The sequence below is a fragment of the Homarus americanus genome, unplaced genomic scaffold, assembly GCF_018991925.1.
Source record: "Homarus americanus isolate GMGI-L3 unplaced genomic scaffold, GMGI_Hamer_2.0 scaffold27247, whole genome shotgun sequence".
In the NCBI taxonomy this organism is placed as follows: Eukaryota; Metazoa; Arthropoda; class Malacostraca; order Decapoda; family Nephropidae; genus Homarus; species Homarus americanus.
In genome coordinates, this window is record NW_024742868.1 from 164,182 (window position 1) to 177,500 (window position 13,319).

The 13,319-nt window shown below is 44.0% G+C and overlaps 1 protein-coding gene across 1 annotated transcript in view; it reads right to left on the reverse strand.

The window, feature by feature from the left end:
- Positions 1–5,655: 5,655 nt before the first annotated feature.
- Positions 5,656–13,319, reverse strand: part of LOC121877063 (proteoglycan 4-like) — a 7,695-nt gene continuing 31 nt past the window's right edge. The window contains exons 1-3 of the mRNA XM_042382667.1: positions 13,204–13,319; positions 6,829–8,068; positions 5,656–6,743 (exon numbers count right to left, since the gene is read on the reverse strand). The exon at positions 13,204–13,319 is cut by the window's right edge and continues 31 nt beyond it. Of these exons, the coding sequence (XP_042238601.1) occupies positions 5,656–6,743; positions 6,829–8,068; positions 13,204–13,319 (2,444 nt within the window). The remainder of the gene's footprint in view (positions 6,744–6,828; positions 8,069–13,203) is intronic.

Consider the following 13,319-nt stretch of genomic DNA (forward strand, 5'->3'; position numbering starts at 1 on the left):
TCTCTCCTTGTTATTTTCTCTTTTTATATCTCTTTTCGTTAACTCTGTCTCTCTTTCCCTCTTTCTCTTTTTCTGTCTCTTCATTTATCTCCTTCTATCACTTTCTCTCTGTCTCTTTCCCTTTACATCTCCATCTGTCTATTATTATCACTCCTCTATGTCTCTCAGTCTCTCTTTCTCTTAATCTATAAATTTCTCTTCTCCTTACGTCTCTCTACCCATTAATTTCATTGTTTCTCTTATTTATTCTCTCTGTCTCTCTCTGCCCCACATCACAGCCATTGTTAGTAAAAATAATAACCAGAAACACAAGAATTATTATAATCAACAGATCCACCTCGTTCCCTCATCAGTAACTTGGTTTATTTGGAATCAGGTTTATCTATTTCACTGAATCCGACTGCAAATCCGAGTTTGTTTTGGTATACGCGAACGTGATTTTGTTTACAAATTGCGACATTCGTTTTGTTCACCGGGCTACCAGTATTGTCGCTATTTTCTCCATTCAGTTGGGATTTAAATGTATATATACACAAATTATATGTATATAGGAATATTAAATGGATATATAGTGTGTATGAATTATAGTGAATAGAAGATGTATGTTTCGTTATTGTTATGGTTTTGAAAGAATTGGTTGAAAGGATGTCGAGGTAAAGATTAGAATTATGTAATGGATTTGATACAATGGGAAGAATATTTTTTACACACTACAGAAGGAACAGGTTTATGCCCATTAGTATTGTGGAGGTGAGGGTCCTAGGCTCAGCTGAGGACCCGTTTAGTGACAGAGAGAATACAAAGGACTGAACATTAGAGCCTTCGTCCGGTACACTAGGAAGGCGATGTGGTTGGTGCGCCTTCACTTCCACACACACACACACACACACACACACACACACACACACACACACACCACACACACACACACATATTAATTCCTCCACAGTTCAACATTTTTACGCTAATGAGGTTCGTCTTACTCCCTTGGATCAAGATTACTTACGTACCTGAGTGAATGTTTTCCCAGCTCTGAGATGCTGACGGTCTGAACGGACTACCAAACAGCTGGCTTATTTAAGTGGAATATTGCCAACGATATCTGAGCTGCTTTATATAATTTACGTCTGGGTTTAAAGAATGAGATATTTTTTTCTTCTGAAGCTGTTTTTATTTTCATTTGTATTTTGTTTATTCATAATTAAGTTTCATTGTGTATTTATACTGTATTGCTGTATCCAAATTAATGAATGTCTGTACCTGTACCTGTACCTGTACCTGTACCTGTACCTGTACTCTTACCTGCACTGTAATCCTCGGAATTAATTAATTAAGACAATGTGGTAATTTAGAATGACTAAGACAGGTGGTTTACACGGGAGTACCTGTGTCGGTCTTATTACTATTGGTATAAATTGATTGAACTGGATGGGTGTCTTCACAACTCTCTCTCTCTCTCTCTCTCTCTCTCTCTCTCTCTCTCTCTCTCTCTCTCTCTCTCTCTCCCTACTCTCTCTCTTTCTCTCTCTCTCTCTCTCTCTCTCTCTCTCTCTCTCTCTCTCTCTCTCTCTCTCTCTCTCTCTCTCTCTCTCTCTCTCTCTCTCTCTCTCTCTCTCTCTCTCTCTCTTTTGTTATATCACCACATACTCTTCCTCCTTCCCTCCCTCCCTTCCCTCACCCCTCTCCTCTCTATTCCCTTCATCCCTACCACTCCTCTCCTCTCCCTACCTCTCATCTTCCTTCCCCCCCACTCCCTTCACTCTCCTCTCCCTCTATCTACCCACTCCCAGTATTTAACAAAAACATCCATTTTCATTTTCCTTTGCAACAACAGGTCAAACGAACCATTTTCTCTAGTCATTCTTGTAACATACATACATACATACATACCTTCCCCATACATAACCCTTAGGCACTGACTTACGTCATAAGGGGAAATAGATAAGTGATAGTGTTATCCGTGTGACCCCTGTTACAGCCCTGGCCTGTCACTGCAAGATGAGCTTTGGCCTGGATTGACTTTGTATTTAAAGCTGTTGGTGGGAGTGGTGGTGATTAGGAAGAGAGAGAGAGATTCACGGATATAATGTAGAAGAAAAATACAGAATCCCTCTTCTTACCCCCCCTCCCTCCCTCATCCTCCTTACACTCTTCCCTTCCTTTCCTTTTCTCCTCCCCCTCCTGCCCCTCCCCTCCTTCCCAAAGCCAACCATTAGCACTAACTTTGTCAGCACCAGGCACCACCTAAGCGGCGCAGAGGTGCCGCTCCTCACCCACGTTAAAACTGCATAATAAATGGCTCTGCAGTGAGGTGTGTAATGTGTGTGTGTGTGTGTGTGTGTGTGTGTGTTGATGCGCATTTTTTTGCGTTTCATATGCTTTATTTTTCCACCATTCGTCCTTTAGATCGCGAAATTTGGACAGCGCCATCACTTTCTTCTGTTGGTAGGTATCAGCTTTGGTCCGAGACTGAGGGTTGTCCTGCTAGTCAGTGAGGACAGCACGTTTATCACTGACAAGTACTTCGATTTCCTGCTAATTTTCGTCAAACCAATCCAGGTGTTTTTCGATCTGACCGAGGGTCCTGATACAGGTGTTTGTGATGACAGAGCCTGCCTAAACAAGGGAATGAGATTGTGTTCAGCACACTCGCTGAGGAGGAGTAGACCGTTGGGATTATACTTACCCACTCCGTTTCTCCCTATGGTTCCCTGCCACAAGTCAGCATCTCCTCCAACTCTGGAATTGAAGTCACCAAGGAGCGTAACCTTATCTTCTCTGGGGACAGAGGTTAGCAGTCTGTCAAGGACTGCATGAACGGTATCTCTGCATCCAGTATTGGGGCATATGCACTGATGAAGAAGGCATGACGTGAGTGATTCAGTGGGACTCGGAGCGTCATGAGGCGCTCGTTGATCCCAACAGGCATTTAAGTTAGCCTGTGTAGGATGCGTTGGCGGATGGCAAAGCCAACTCCATAAATGGGGTTTCTCCCTGCGGCAGGCTTACCCTTCCGGAAGAAGGTATAGCCAGACCCCCGTTCTGTGAGTCGACCCTCGTCTGGGAGCCGGGACTCACTAATGGCTGCTATGTCGATGTTATACCTATCCAGCTCTTTTGCCACAAGGGCAGTTCTTCTTTCAGTACGCTCATTTGTGCCAGTATCCAGAAGGGTCCTGACATTCCATGCAGCGAACATAAGAGGTTGTATAGTTTGTTTTTGCTTTGATCTGTGATTATGATTTTGATCTCATTGGGAGGGCTTTACTGGGTGTGGATGCCCAGTCAGGTTGGTTCTTTAGGCAGGCTATGTTTAGGGCACCCTTTCTAGCCCTTTCTCCATGTGGGGTGAACATAGTGGCTCCTGGAAAGGGCTGCTCAGTCGCGCAGACAGAACCGGATTGCACTGCTGCTTCGATCCCAGTGCATAAACGACCATCTTATATGTGCCGCCCATGTGCTGAGCTGTGACTAAAGTCTCCCGGCAGTCATCTCTGCCCGTCCCCGTCGCCACTCGTCCGTCGCCATAGGACTTTTTGGGCGTATAGGGGTTTTGATGATGAGAGGTATGATGAGCTGAATGATGGCTGTGTGAGAGTTGATTTATGTGGAGAGGCAGGAGCGCAGGCTGCAACCACACATCTTGGCTCTCCCTTTTCCTGATCCAGTGGTGTAGGTAGCTACAATAACTGGGGAGAGGAAGAGTTGCAATTGACTGCCGATAACCCAGTTTGTTGGGTTTCGCCTTAGTAGCCTGTCCATCAGGCATTACCTTCATCCGCCTGTGTAGTAGTTAGGTTCCCATGGTGGTCACCTCTTCCGCCTACACCGCCGTTGGGGTCTTGTTGGAGCTCTGTAAGCATGTCTGCCTGATGCAGGACTCCACCGCAGATTTTTCGTTTGGGGCTTACTCCCGTAGCCTTATACCTACCAGGGTTAATCCACAAGGCAGTGGTTGGTAGGCGCCAGGACGTGTCCACATGCCAGTGGGCCTATGCGCCGTTCCTCTGGGGCCTACTGCTGCTCCGAGATCCCCTGCTGGTCTAGCCTGGGCCCACGAGACACCCAGTTATCGTGTGTTGCCACGTGGAGGCACAGGAGTCTTGGTGGTGAAGAGGCTGTGTACTGGCAGGGGAAGACTTGTGCAAGTTGCTTCCCTGTTCGCCACAGGGCTAGCCAGCGGCGGTAACTGAAAGCGAGAGGGAGCAAGCAGTACTTGCACCGAAGACTAACAAAATGCTGCCAACTAGACGCATTACACCATCCTGTGTGTGCATAACACACACACACACACACACACACCAACATACACACACACTCATATCAGCTCTAAACCCCTGCACCTAAATGGAATGCCATTATAAAGAGAACACACTACAGCTCTGAAATTCCGATGCAAATGTTTAGAATACTACATACTACAAAAAATGTATTTACTCACACAGACCAGAGCGCTCGCATAATATACAGAGTGTACCGTGTGTGTGTGTGTGTGTGTGTGTGTGTGTGTGTGTGTGTGTGTGTGTGTGTGTGTGTGTGTGTGAAATGAGTTCTAATGATGATGATTAGCAGTCTAAGAAAGAACTATCTTTAATACCTAACCTAACCTAACCTAGCACCCTGGTAGCCTTAATGTGTTCACTCATCTGGGGAAATAAGCTGAAGTACTTAATTTTCACGTCATCTACTCGGTGACCTGACTTACCATCCCCCAGTGACCTCGCCTGTCTGTATCTTCTGACCTAACTGCTCACCCTTGCACTTTGACCTTCCCTTCCCTTCATTCTTGATCTGTTTTTCTCCTTATATTCTTTTCCTCTTCTCCACAATATCTGTCGTGTCTCTGAGTTACCTCGAGAGCTTAGTGCCCGAGGGTTGGGTTCAGTGGTGCTACTGTCAAGTGTTTTGATTTACTTGAAAGAATCAATATTGTGTTTTTTTTGTCAGTCTTTCTTTCTGTCTTCAAAATAACTCGAAAACGGGTCTGAGGATTTTCACCAAACTTAGTAGGTTTGATCAATATGTGACAAGGACCACATGATACGGTTTTGGTGTGAATTATACCCGAATTTATCAAATGTTGCGACGGTGATAAGAGTTTCTTTTAGGGGTTAAAGAAGTCAAAGTGTTTTTCGGTGGCTGCAAAAAACGATAACATGAGACAGTTTCTAGAGGTGATTAATTTACAGTAAGTGCGTCACTGTTTAGGTATTTACCCTACCATGGTAAGGGCTCGCAGGCAGGATGATGTTTCAATAGTGATCGTTTGTCAGTGTCGGGTGTTGTTGTGTATCGTGAAGACTCGGCATTTATCTTCTTGTAGCTGCTGGTGTATGTGTAACAGCACTGTCAATGCTAACTTTTTAATCCTCACAACAAGCGTGTGTGTGTGTGTGTGTGTGTGTGTGTGTGTTTGTGTGTGTTTGTGTGTGTGTGTGTGCGTGTGTGTGTTGTTGTTGATATCTTCCTTTCCTTAAGTCCGTCTGGAACCTCTCACTGATCATTCCTTTGTGCTCGGTGATAAATAATTCATAGGAGACCCAGCTGACTCCCTCACTGAGTAACGGCGGCGTATATATTACCCACAAGTCTGCCCCCCACCGCTATTTTTCACTCTGCCTCGGCATAAGAGGATGATATGTGTGCCTGGCAAACCTATTCCAGGAGGTGAGGCAGAAAACAAAAGTGATCTGGAAGTGATGTCTGGTGCTCCTCATTCCCGGATCTTGTGGACTGGAAGATGATGCTAACCTCTTTGGGAAACTGGAAAGCAATGCTGGGTTCTTTTGTGGTCTGGAAGATGTTGCTGGGTTCTTTTGTGGTCTGGAAGATGTTGCTGGGTTCTTTTGTGGTCTGGAAGATGTTGCTGGGTTCTTTTGTGGTCTGGAAGATGTTGCTGGGTTCTTTTGTGGTCTGGAAGATGTTGCTGGGTTCTTTTGGTGGTCTGGAAGATGTTGCTGGGTTCTTTTGTGGTCTGGAAGATGTTGCTGGGTTCTTTTGTGGTCTGGAAGATGTTGCTGGTGGTCTGAAGATGTTGTTGGGTTCTTTTGTGGTCTGGAAGATGTTGCTGGGTTCTTTTTGTGGCTTGGAAGATGTTGCTGGGTTCTGTTGTGGCCTTGAAGATGTTGTTGGGTCTCTGTTGTGGCCTGGAAGATGTTGCTGGGTTCTTTTTGTGGCCTGGAAGATGTTGCTGGGTTCTTTTTTGTAGTCTGGAAGATGTTGCTGGGTTCTTTTTTTGTGGCTTGGAAGATGTTGGCTGGGTTCTGTTGTGGCCTTGAAGATGTTGTTGGGTTCTGTTGTGGCCTGGAAGATGTTGCTGGGTTCTTTTGGCCTGGAAGATGTTGCTGGGTTCTTTTGTGGTCTGGAAGATGTTGCTGGGTTCTTTTGTGGTCTGGAAGATGTTGCTGGGTTCTTTTGTGGTCTGGAAGATGTTGCTGGGTTCTTTTGTGGTCTGGAAGATGTTGCTGGGTTCTTTTGTGGTCTGGAAGATGTTGCTGGGTTCTTTTGTGGTCTGGAAGATGTTGCTGGGTTCTTTTGTGGTCTGGAAGATGTTGCTGGGTTCTTTTGTGGTCTGGAAGATGTTGCTGGGTTCTTTTTGTGGCCTGGAAGATGTTGCTGTCTTTGTGGCCTGAAGATGCTGTTGGGTCTTGTTGTGGCCTGGAAGATGTTGCTGGGTTCTTTTGTGGTCTGGAAGATGTTGCTGGTTCTAAGCGTGCCTGGAAGATGTTGCTGTCTTTTGTGGCCTGGGAAGAGTTGTTGTCTTGTTGTGGCCTGAAGATGTTAAGGTTCTTTTGTGGTCTGGAAGATGTTGCTGGGTCTGGTTGTGGCCTGGAAGATGTTGTTGCTGGGTTCTTTTGTGGTCCTGGAAGATGTTGCTGGGTTCTTTTGTGGTCTGGAAGATGTTGCTGGGTTCTTTTGTGGTCTGGAAGATGTTGCTGGGTTCTTTTGTGGTCTGGAAGATGTTGCTGGGTTCTTTTGTGGTCTGGAAGATGTTGCTGGGTTCTTTTGTGGTCTGGAAGATGTTGCTGGGTTCTTTTGTGGTCTGGAAGATGTTGCTGGGTTCTTTTGTGGTCTGGAAGATGTTGCTGGGTTCTTTTGTGGTCTGGAAGATGTTGCTGGGTTCTGTTGTGGTCTGGAAGATGTTGCTGGGTTCTGTTGTGGTCTGGAGGGTGTTGCTGCTGGGTTCTGTTGTGGTCTGGAAGATGTTGCTGGGTTCATTGTGGTCTGGAAGATGTTGCTGGGTTCTGTTGTGAATTCTGGAAGATGTTGCTGGAGTTTCTGTTGTGGTCCTGGAAGATGTTGCTGGGTTCTGTTGTGGTCTGGAGAAGATATTTGCTGGAGTTCTGTTGTGGTCTGGAGATGTTGCTGGGTTCTGTTGTTGTGGTCTGGAAAGATGTTGCTGGGTTCTATTTGTGGTCTGGAAGATGTTGCCTTGGGTTCTGTTGTGGTCTGGAAGATGTTGCTGGGTTCTGTTGTGGTCTGGAAGATGTTTATGGGTTCTGTTGTGGTCTGGAAGATATTTGCTGCTGGATTTCTGTTGTGGTCTGGAAGATGTTGCTGCTGGGTTCTGTTGGTCTGGAAGATGTTGCTGGGTTCTGTTGTGGTCCTGGAAGATGTTGCTGAGTTCTGTTGTGGTCTGGAAGATGTTACTTAGGTTCTGTTGTGGTCTGGAAGATGTTGCTACTTGGGTTCTGTTGTAGTCTGGAAGATTGCTGGAGTTCTGTTGTGGTCTGGAAGATGTTGCTGGGTTCTGTTGTGTCTGGAAGATGTTGCTGGGTTCTGTTGTGGTCTGGAAGATGTTGCTGGAGGTTCTGTTGTGGTCTGGAAGATGTTGCTGGGTTCTGTTGTGGTCTGGAAGATGTTGCTGGGTTCTTTGTGGTCTGGAAGATGTTGCTGGGTTCTTTGTGGTCTGGAAGATGTTGTTGTGTTTCTTCTTCAATCTATTAGTGGTGAGGCGATGCCTCCACTCTACTTGGATGAGGCAATGGGGAAGTGAGGAATAATGGGGGGGGTGAGGGGGATTGGGGGGAGGCAGCAGTAGGTTGAGGCAGGGCAGTAGAGAGAGAAGCTGTTGGGGGGAGAGGTAACAACCGGCTGTTTCCCCAAAAATAAACGGGCCAAAAAAATTTCATCTATTTTATGCTTAATTTCCTGTATTTTTTTTTTTTAGTTCTTCCAGCTGACCCTGTGTGTGTGTGTGTGTGTGTGTGTCCAATAATTTTATTTAGACGCTTGGATTAATTTTGATTAAACCTTTTACACACACACACACACACACACACACACAATGTTTACATAACACACGAGTGAGTCAACAACACCAACACACACCTCCAACAATTGTCCGAATTCCCACGTTGAAAATGTTTCTAACTTGGGGTCCAAAAGGCGTAATAGCATCGTTAATCCCAATCCATGGCCAATATTTACGGGTTGGGAAGGCTGGCGGGTTATTTACGAGCGAGCTAAATTTGTGGCAACACGAAGTAAGAGGTAACAGAGACATGAATATACGCCTCCGGGGGTGAGGAAAACACGTGTGAAACAGCTGATTAATGTTTACATCCTGCGGTGTATCGTACGTGATGGTTAGTTATTGTACGAGTGTGGTTTAACTGGTGTGTTTCAAGCGTGTGATCTATCGTACTGGAGGTGGGAGTTGTTATACTGTGTTAGGTTGTCGTATTCGATGATCGGTTTACTGAAATGATTTTTTTTTTGAGTCGTTCTGGTAAGTTTAATCTCTGTAATCGAAGCTTTATTTGCTGTTTTTAAGCTGTCCAGTCACCAAACTCTTATTAGTTGTATTATATGAAGCATATCTCGTTTTATTGACACTGTACACTAATTGATCTCAGGTAAGTCATCATACTTATCTAAGTCATTAAATTTATATAATGCATCATGTCACTGTAAGTCACTGTATCACTCTCTCATTATTTTGAGTCTTAATTAGTGTGTGTTGGCTTCTGGTCCACCTCTGGTACACACACACACACACACACACACACACACACCTCAAGACATGATACAACATTTCTTTTCTTTTCCTCTCTCTCTCTCTCTCTCTCTCTCTCTCTCTCTCTCTCTCTCTCTCTCTCTCTCTCTCTCTCTCTCTTTCTGTTTCGTTCTCTTAACTCTCTCTCTCTTTTTTTCTCTCAATACTTTCTTTGTCTTTCCTTCTCTATCTTTCTTTCTGTCAATACTCTCTCTCTCTCTCTCTCTCTCTCTCTCTCTCTCTCTCAAACTCAGAGGAGGAAAAAACCAAGACTAGATGAGCTCCACAAATCCCTGCTCTACAAGTGTTCTCTGGAGGAGTCGTTTATTGGAAAATATTTTGGACAGTTGTGGATGGTTGTGGTGAGACTCTTGTGGCCACTTTCGTTTTCTCGACACTGAAACATCGCGGTCCTCTCCTTCACCCAACCATTGTAAAGCGAAAGGAAAGTAGTTTTGAATGACCTTTTCTCTTGACGTAGTTATATTTTATTATTTTATACATTACTAAAAATGGTTGATTTTTTTATATATATATAAATATTTGTTTTTCTTTGTACATTTGTTTTTTTATCTTTGTGGAATTTTTATTTATTATTTTAAAAGTCTTGCTTATGTTATTTTGTATTCCTCCTATAGTGGTCCCGGCAAGAAGAGAAAACTCGGTTACCAGTGAGAGGAGAACAACCCCAGTGACTCAGCTGCTGTTTGTAGATGATGATGTTATAAAAGGTAACTCGGATTATAAACTACATATGAGGATTAAGTCTATATATGAAAATAACTTAAAACTATGTAAAGAAATTATAATAGGTTAGAGAGAGAGAGAGAGAGAGAGAGAGAGAGAGAGAGAGAGAGAGAGAGAGAATGTGTTTTAGGCAGGGAGGGAGGAGCCTCATATTAACTAAGGCGTAGGTCAGGTTAGGTTAGGTTAGGTTGGGTTATATATCTATTTTTTTCAATGTCTTTATCTCTGAAATAATATTCCCCCTATATCTCTACTTAACACAGCGAGAAATATCAATATTTACCCTACCGTATCTTACCTAATTCCACGTGAAAATATGAGGGATATCAATATTTGTTTAATCTTCCTCTACGACATTTAAGAAAAGGGTGAGGGGTATTGATATATTCTACCTGTCTAATTTCCAATATACCAATTAAAGTAGGAGACAGGTGAGGAATATCAATACTTCCCTACTGTATAATCTGGATCTTACTCTATACTACTTACAACACGAGGGAGGAATATTGATTGTTATTCTCTGTAACTTTCCTTTGTTGATAAGTATTTTTTTGGTTGAGAAATATTGTGAAAAAGTTTGTTAATTTATTCGAGATATTGTATAATTTTATCGCTGTAGTGTAGATGTGTGTAACAACAACAACAACAACAATAATAATAATAATAATAATACCAACAACAACAACAACAACAACAACAACAACAACAATAATAATAATAATAATAATAATACCAACAACAACAACAACAACAACAACAACAACAGCATTCCTGAGGTTGAAAATATATATTGAACAGAAATTACTTATTACATACAAAGACATGGGGTGGGTGGGGGGGTGGAAGGGGGTGGGGTGAAATGGTTTAACAAAAAGCTTTGTTAGAAAAGGAAAAAACAACGATGAACTCTCACTATCCACACCCTCACTATCCACATTCTTACTATCCACACCCTCACTATCCACACCCTCACTATCCACACCCTCACTATCCACACCCTCACTATCCACACCCTCACTATCCACTCCCTCACTATCCACACCCTCACTATCCACACCCTCACTATCCACACCCTCACTATCCACACCCTCACTATCCACACCCTCACTATCCACTCCCTCACTATCTACATCCAGCAGGCCTTGGAGCGGGTGACAGCTTGCCTGAAGTGGTCGGATGGGCTGGTGGTCTGTTAACCCAACTCGGTAACTGATGATCACGGCTCAATTAATACTGTCGATCTTATTGTGGGATGGAAGGAGGGAGGGAGGGAGGCTGAGAAGGAGGGAAGGTGGAAAGGAGGGAGGGAGGTGGGGTAAGGAGACTGGGAAGAAGGGAAGGAAGGAAGGAATGAGGGAGGGAGAGTTGGAAAGGGGTAAGGAGATTGAGAAGAAAGGAAGGAATGAGGGAGGGAGAGTTGGAAAGGGGTAAGGAGATTGAGAAGAAAGGAAGGAATGAGGGAGGGAGAGTGGGAAAGGGGTAAGGAGATTGAGAAAAAAGGAAGGAAGGAGGGAGGTGGGGTAAGGAGACTGGTAAGAAGGGAAGGAAGGAAGGAACGAGGGATAGAAAAAGAGTAGAGAAATTGAGGTGAAGAAAACGACTCAAATATCAACAGAGTCTCAGTGCTTTTCTGACACCGAGAAACAGAGACGAAATACCGTATTTTTTGTTTCAGGAAGAATGGTAATAACTTCTTTTCAAATCTCACATTTAAAGACGTAAATTAAACGTCTGGATACCTGAACAGTGAATTCTGTCTCTGATTACATACCTTGGTCTAATTAGTCACAGTCAGGTAATTAAAACAAAGTATGTTAACACCCGCTGGACGTTAATGAGAAGCCCAACTCCCCGCCTCCTGGCTAAGGCTCGTGACTCTCTGTTACTATGTTGGCTGGTGGGGTGAAGCGGTGCAAAGTTGCCTCGAAGCTTCGGAACTCTGGGGCACGGGTGACTTGATGTGTGTGTGTGTGTGTGTGTGTGTGTGTGTGTTGGCACATGACGTTTAATCAAGCTCTGAAAGCAGTTTGGATATGTGTGGGAGAAGAGAGAGAGAGAGAGAGAGAGAGAGAGAGGGACCAGGTCTCGGTCCATTTCTGGGAGGAAGAAACAAAATGTGTGAAATAAACGAAACAAGCACAACACACACACACACACACACACACACACACACACACACACACACGCACACACACACACACACACACACACACACACACACACACACACACACACACACACGCACATCAAGCTACACCCTGCCCAGAGTTCCGAAGCTTTGAGGCAACTTTTCACCGTTTCTCTTCAGGATCGTAAATAAATCAGAAACAAAAGAAGAAAAAATGATCTTTTAATCCCGTCTCTGAGACATTTAAAGGCCATTTAAATAGTCTCCTTCCCTCCTATCCCTCCCTCCTTCCCTCCTATCCCTCCATCCCTCCCTCCTTCCCTCCTGTACTTCCCTCTTACCTACCTCTCCTATCACTCCCTCTATCCTGGGCTGCTTTACCTTTTCTCTCCCTTCTAATCTCCTCTTCACCTCTCTCATTCTTCCCTCTATACCTCTATCCTTATCCCCCTTTCCCTTTCCTCCCTTCTCCTTCTTTTTATCCCACCTTCTTCTTTCCATCTCCTCCTTACCTACCTCTCCCCTTCCCTCTCTTTTTCCTCTCCTTTCCCTCCTTCCCTTTCCTTATCTTCCCCTCCCTCCCTCTCTCCTTTCCTCCTTCTCTCCCTTCCTCACTCCTCCCTTCCTCATTCTCCCTCTCTTCATCTTTCCCTCTTTTTCCTCCCCTCTTTTTAACACCCTCCCTCCCTCCCGACTCCAAGCTAAGAGTTTCGAAGCCAGGAACTCGGGTCTCGGTGAAGAGTTTCGAACAAGTAACTCAAAAGGGAAGGAGACGAAAAAAAAAAAAGAATCTTGATTTTTATTCAGTCCATCTAACATTCTGGGAATCTTTTTCTGTTAGGGATCATTTGGTATTAATTGGAGTCATGTGGGGTCACTCGTTGTTATCACCCTGACCTGGTTAGTAGCGATCGGATTTGTTATCGAAGCTGAATGATGTTAGGGTCATTAACTTTTTGACATGTTAAGTGATTGATAATTAAGGCTTACTATCACTGCCTCTCTATTGGGGCCACCAATCTAGTAAATATTTCCACTACAATCACAATTAACTTAAACAAAATAAAGAAGAATTTATTAATTTTATAGATATACTGATAATATTTAACAGCTTAATATAAAAAAATTCATACAACTTATCACTAGACATTATTATGGTGGTGATATAAATGGCACTAATGTAACGTCACTTTAACCCAACAATGTTATGGTGTAATTCACTCCTCTGTAAAAATCATTAACAGAAGACAGGGGGTGGGGTGGGTGGGTGGGGGTAAAGAGCGTGTCCTTTGGTTAACCTGAATGCATTAAGAACTTTAAAGGGCAATACGGCACCACTCAAGCCAGGATGATCGTCTATGGACGTAGTGACGCAGTTGTTGATGCTGGCGATATGAGAGGAATGACGCATGTGATCTGGTGGCCTGACGTAATAATTCTCCCGTT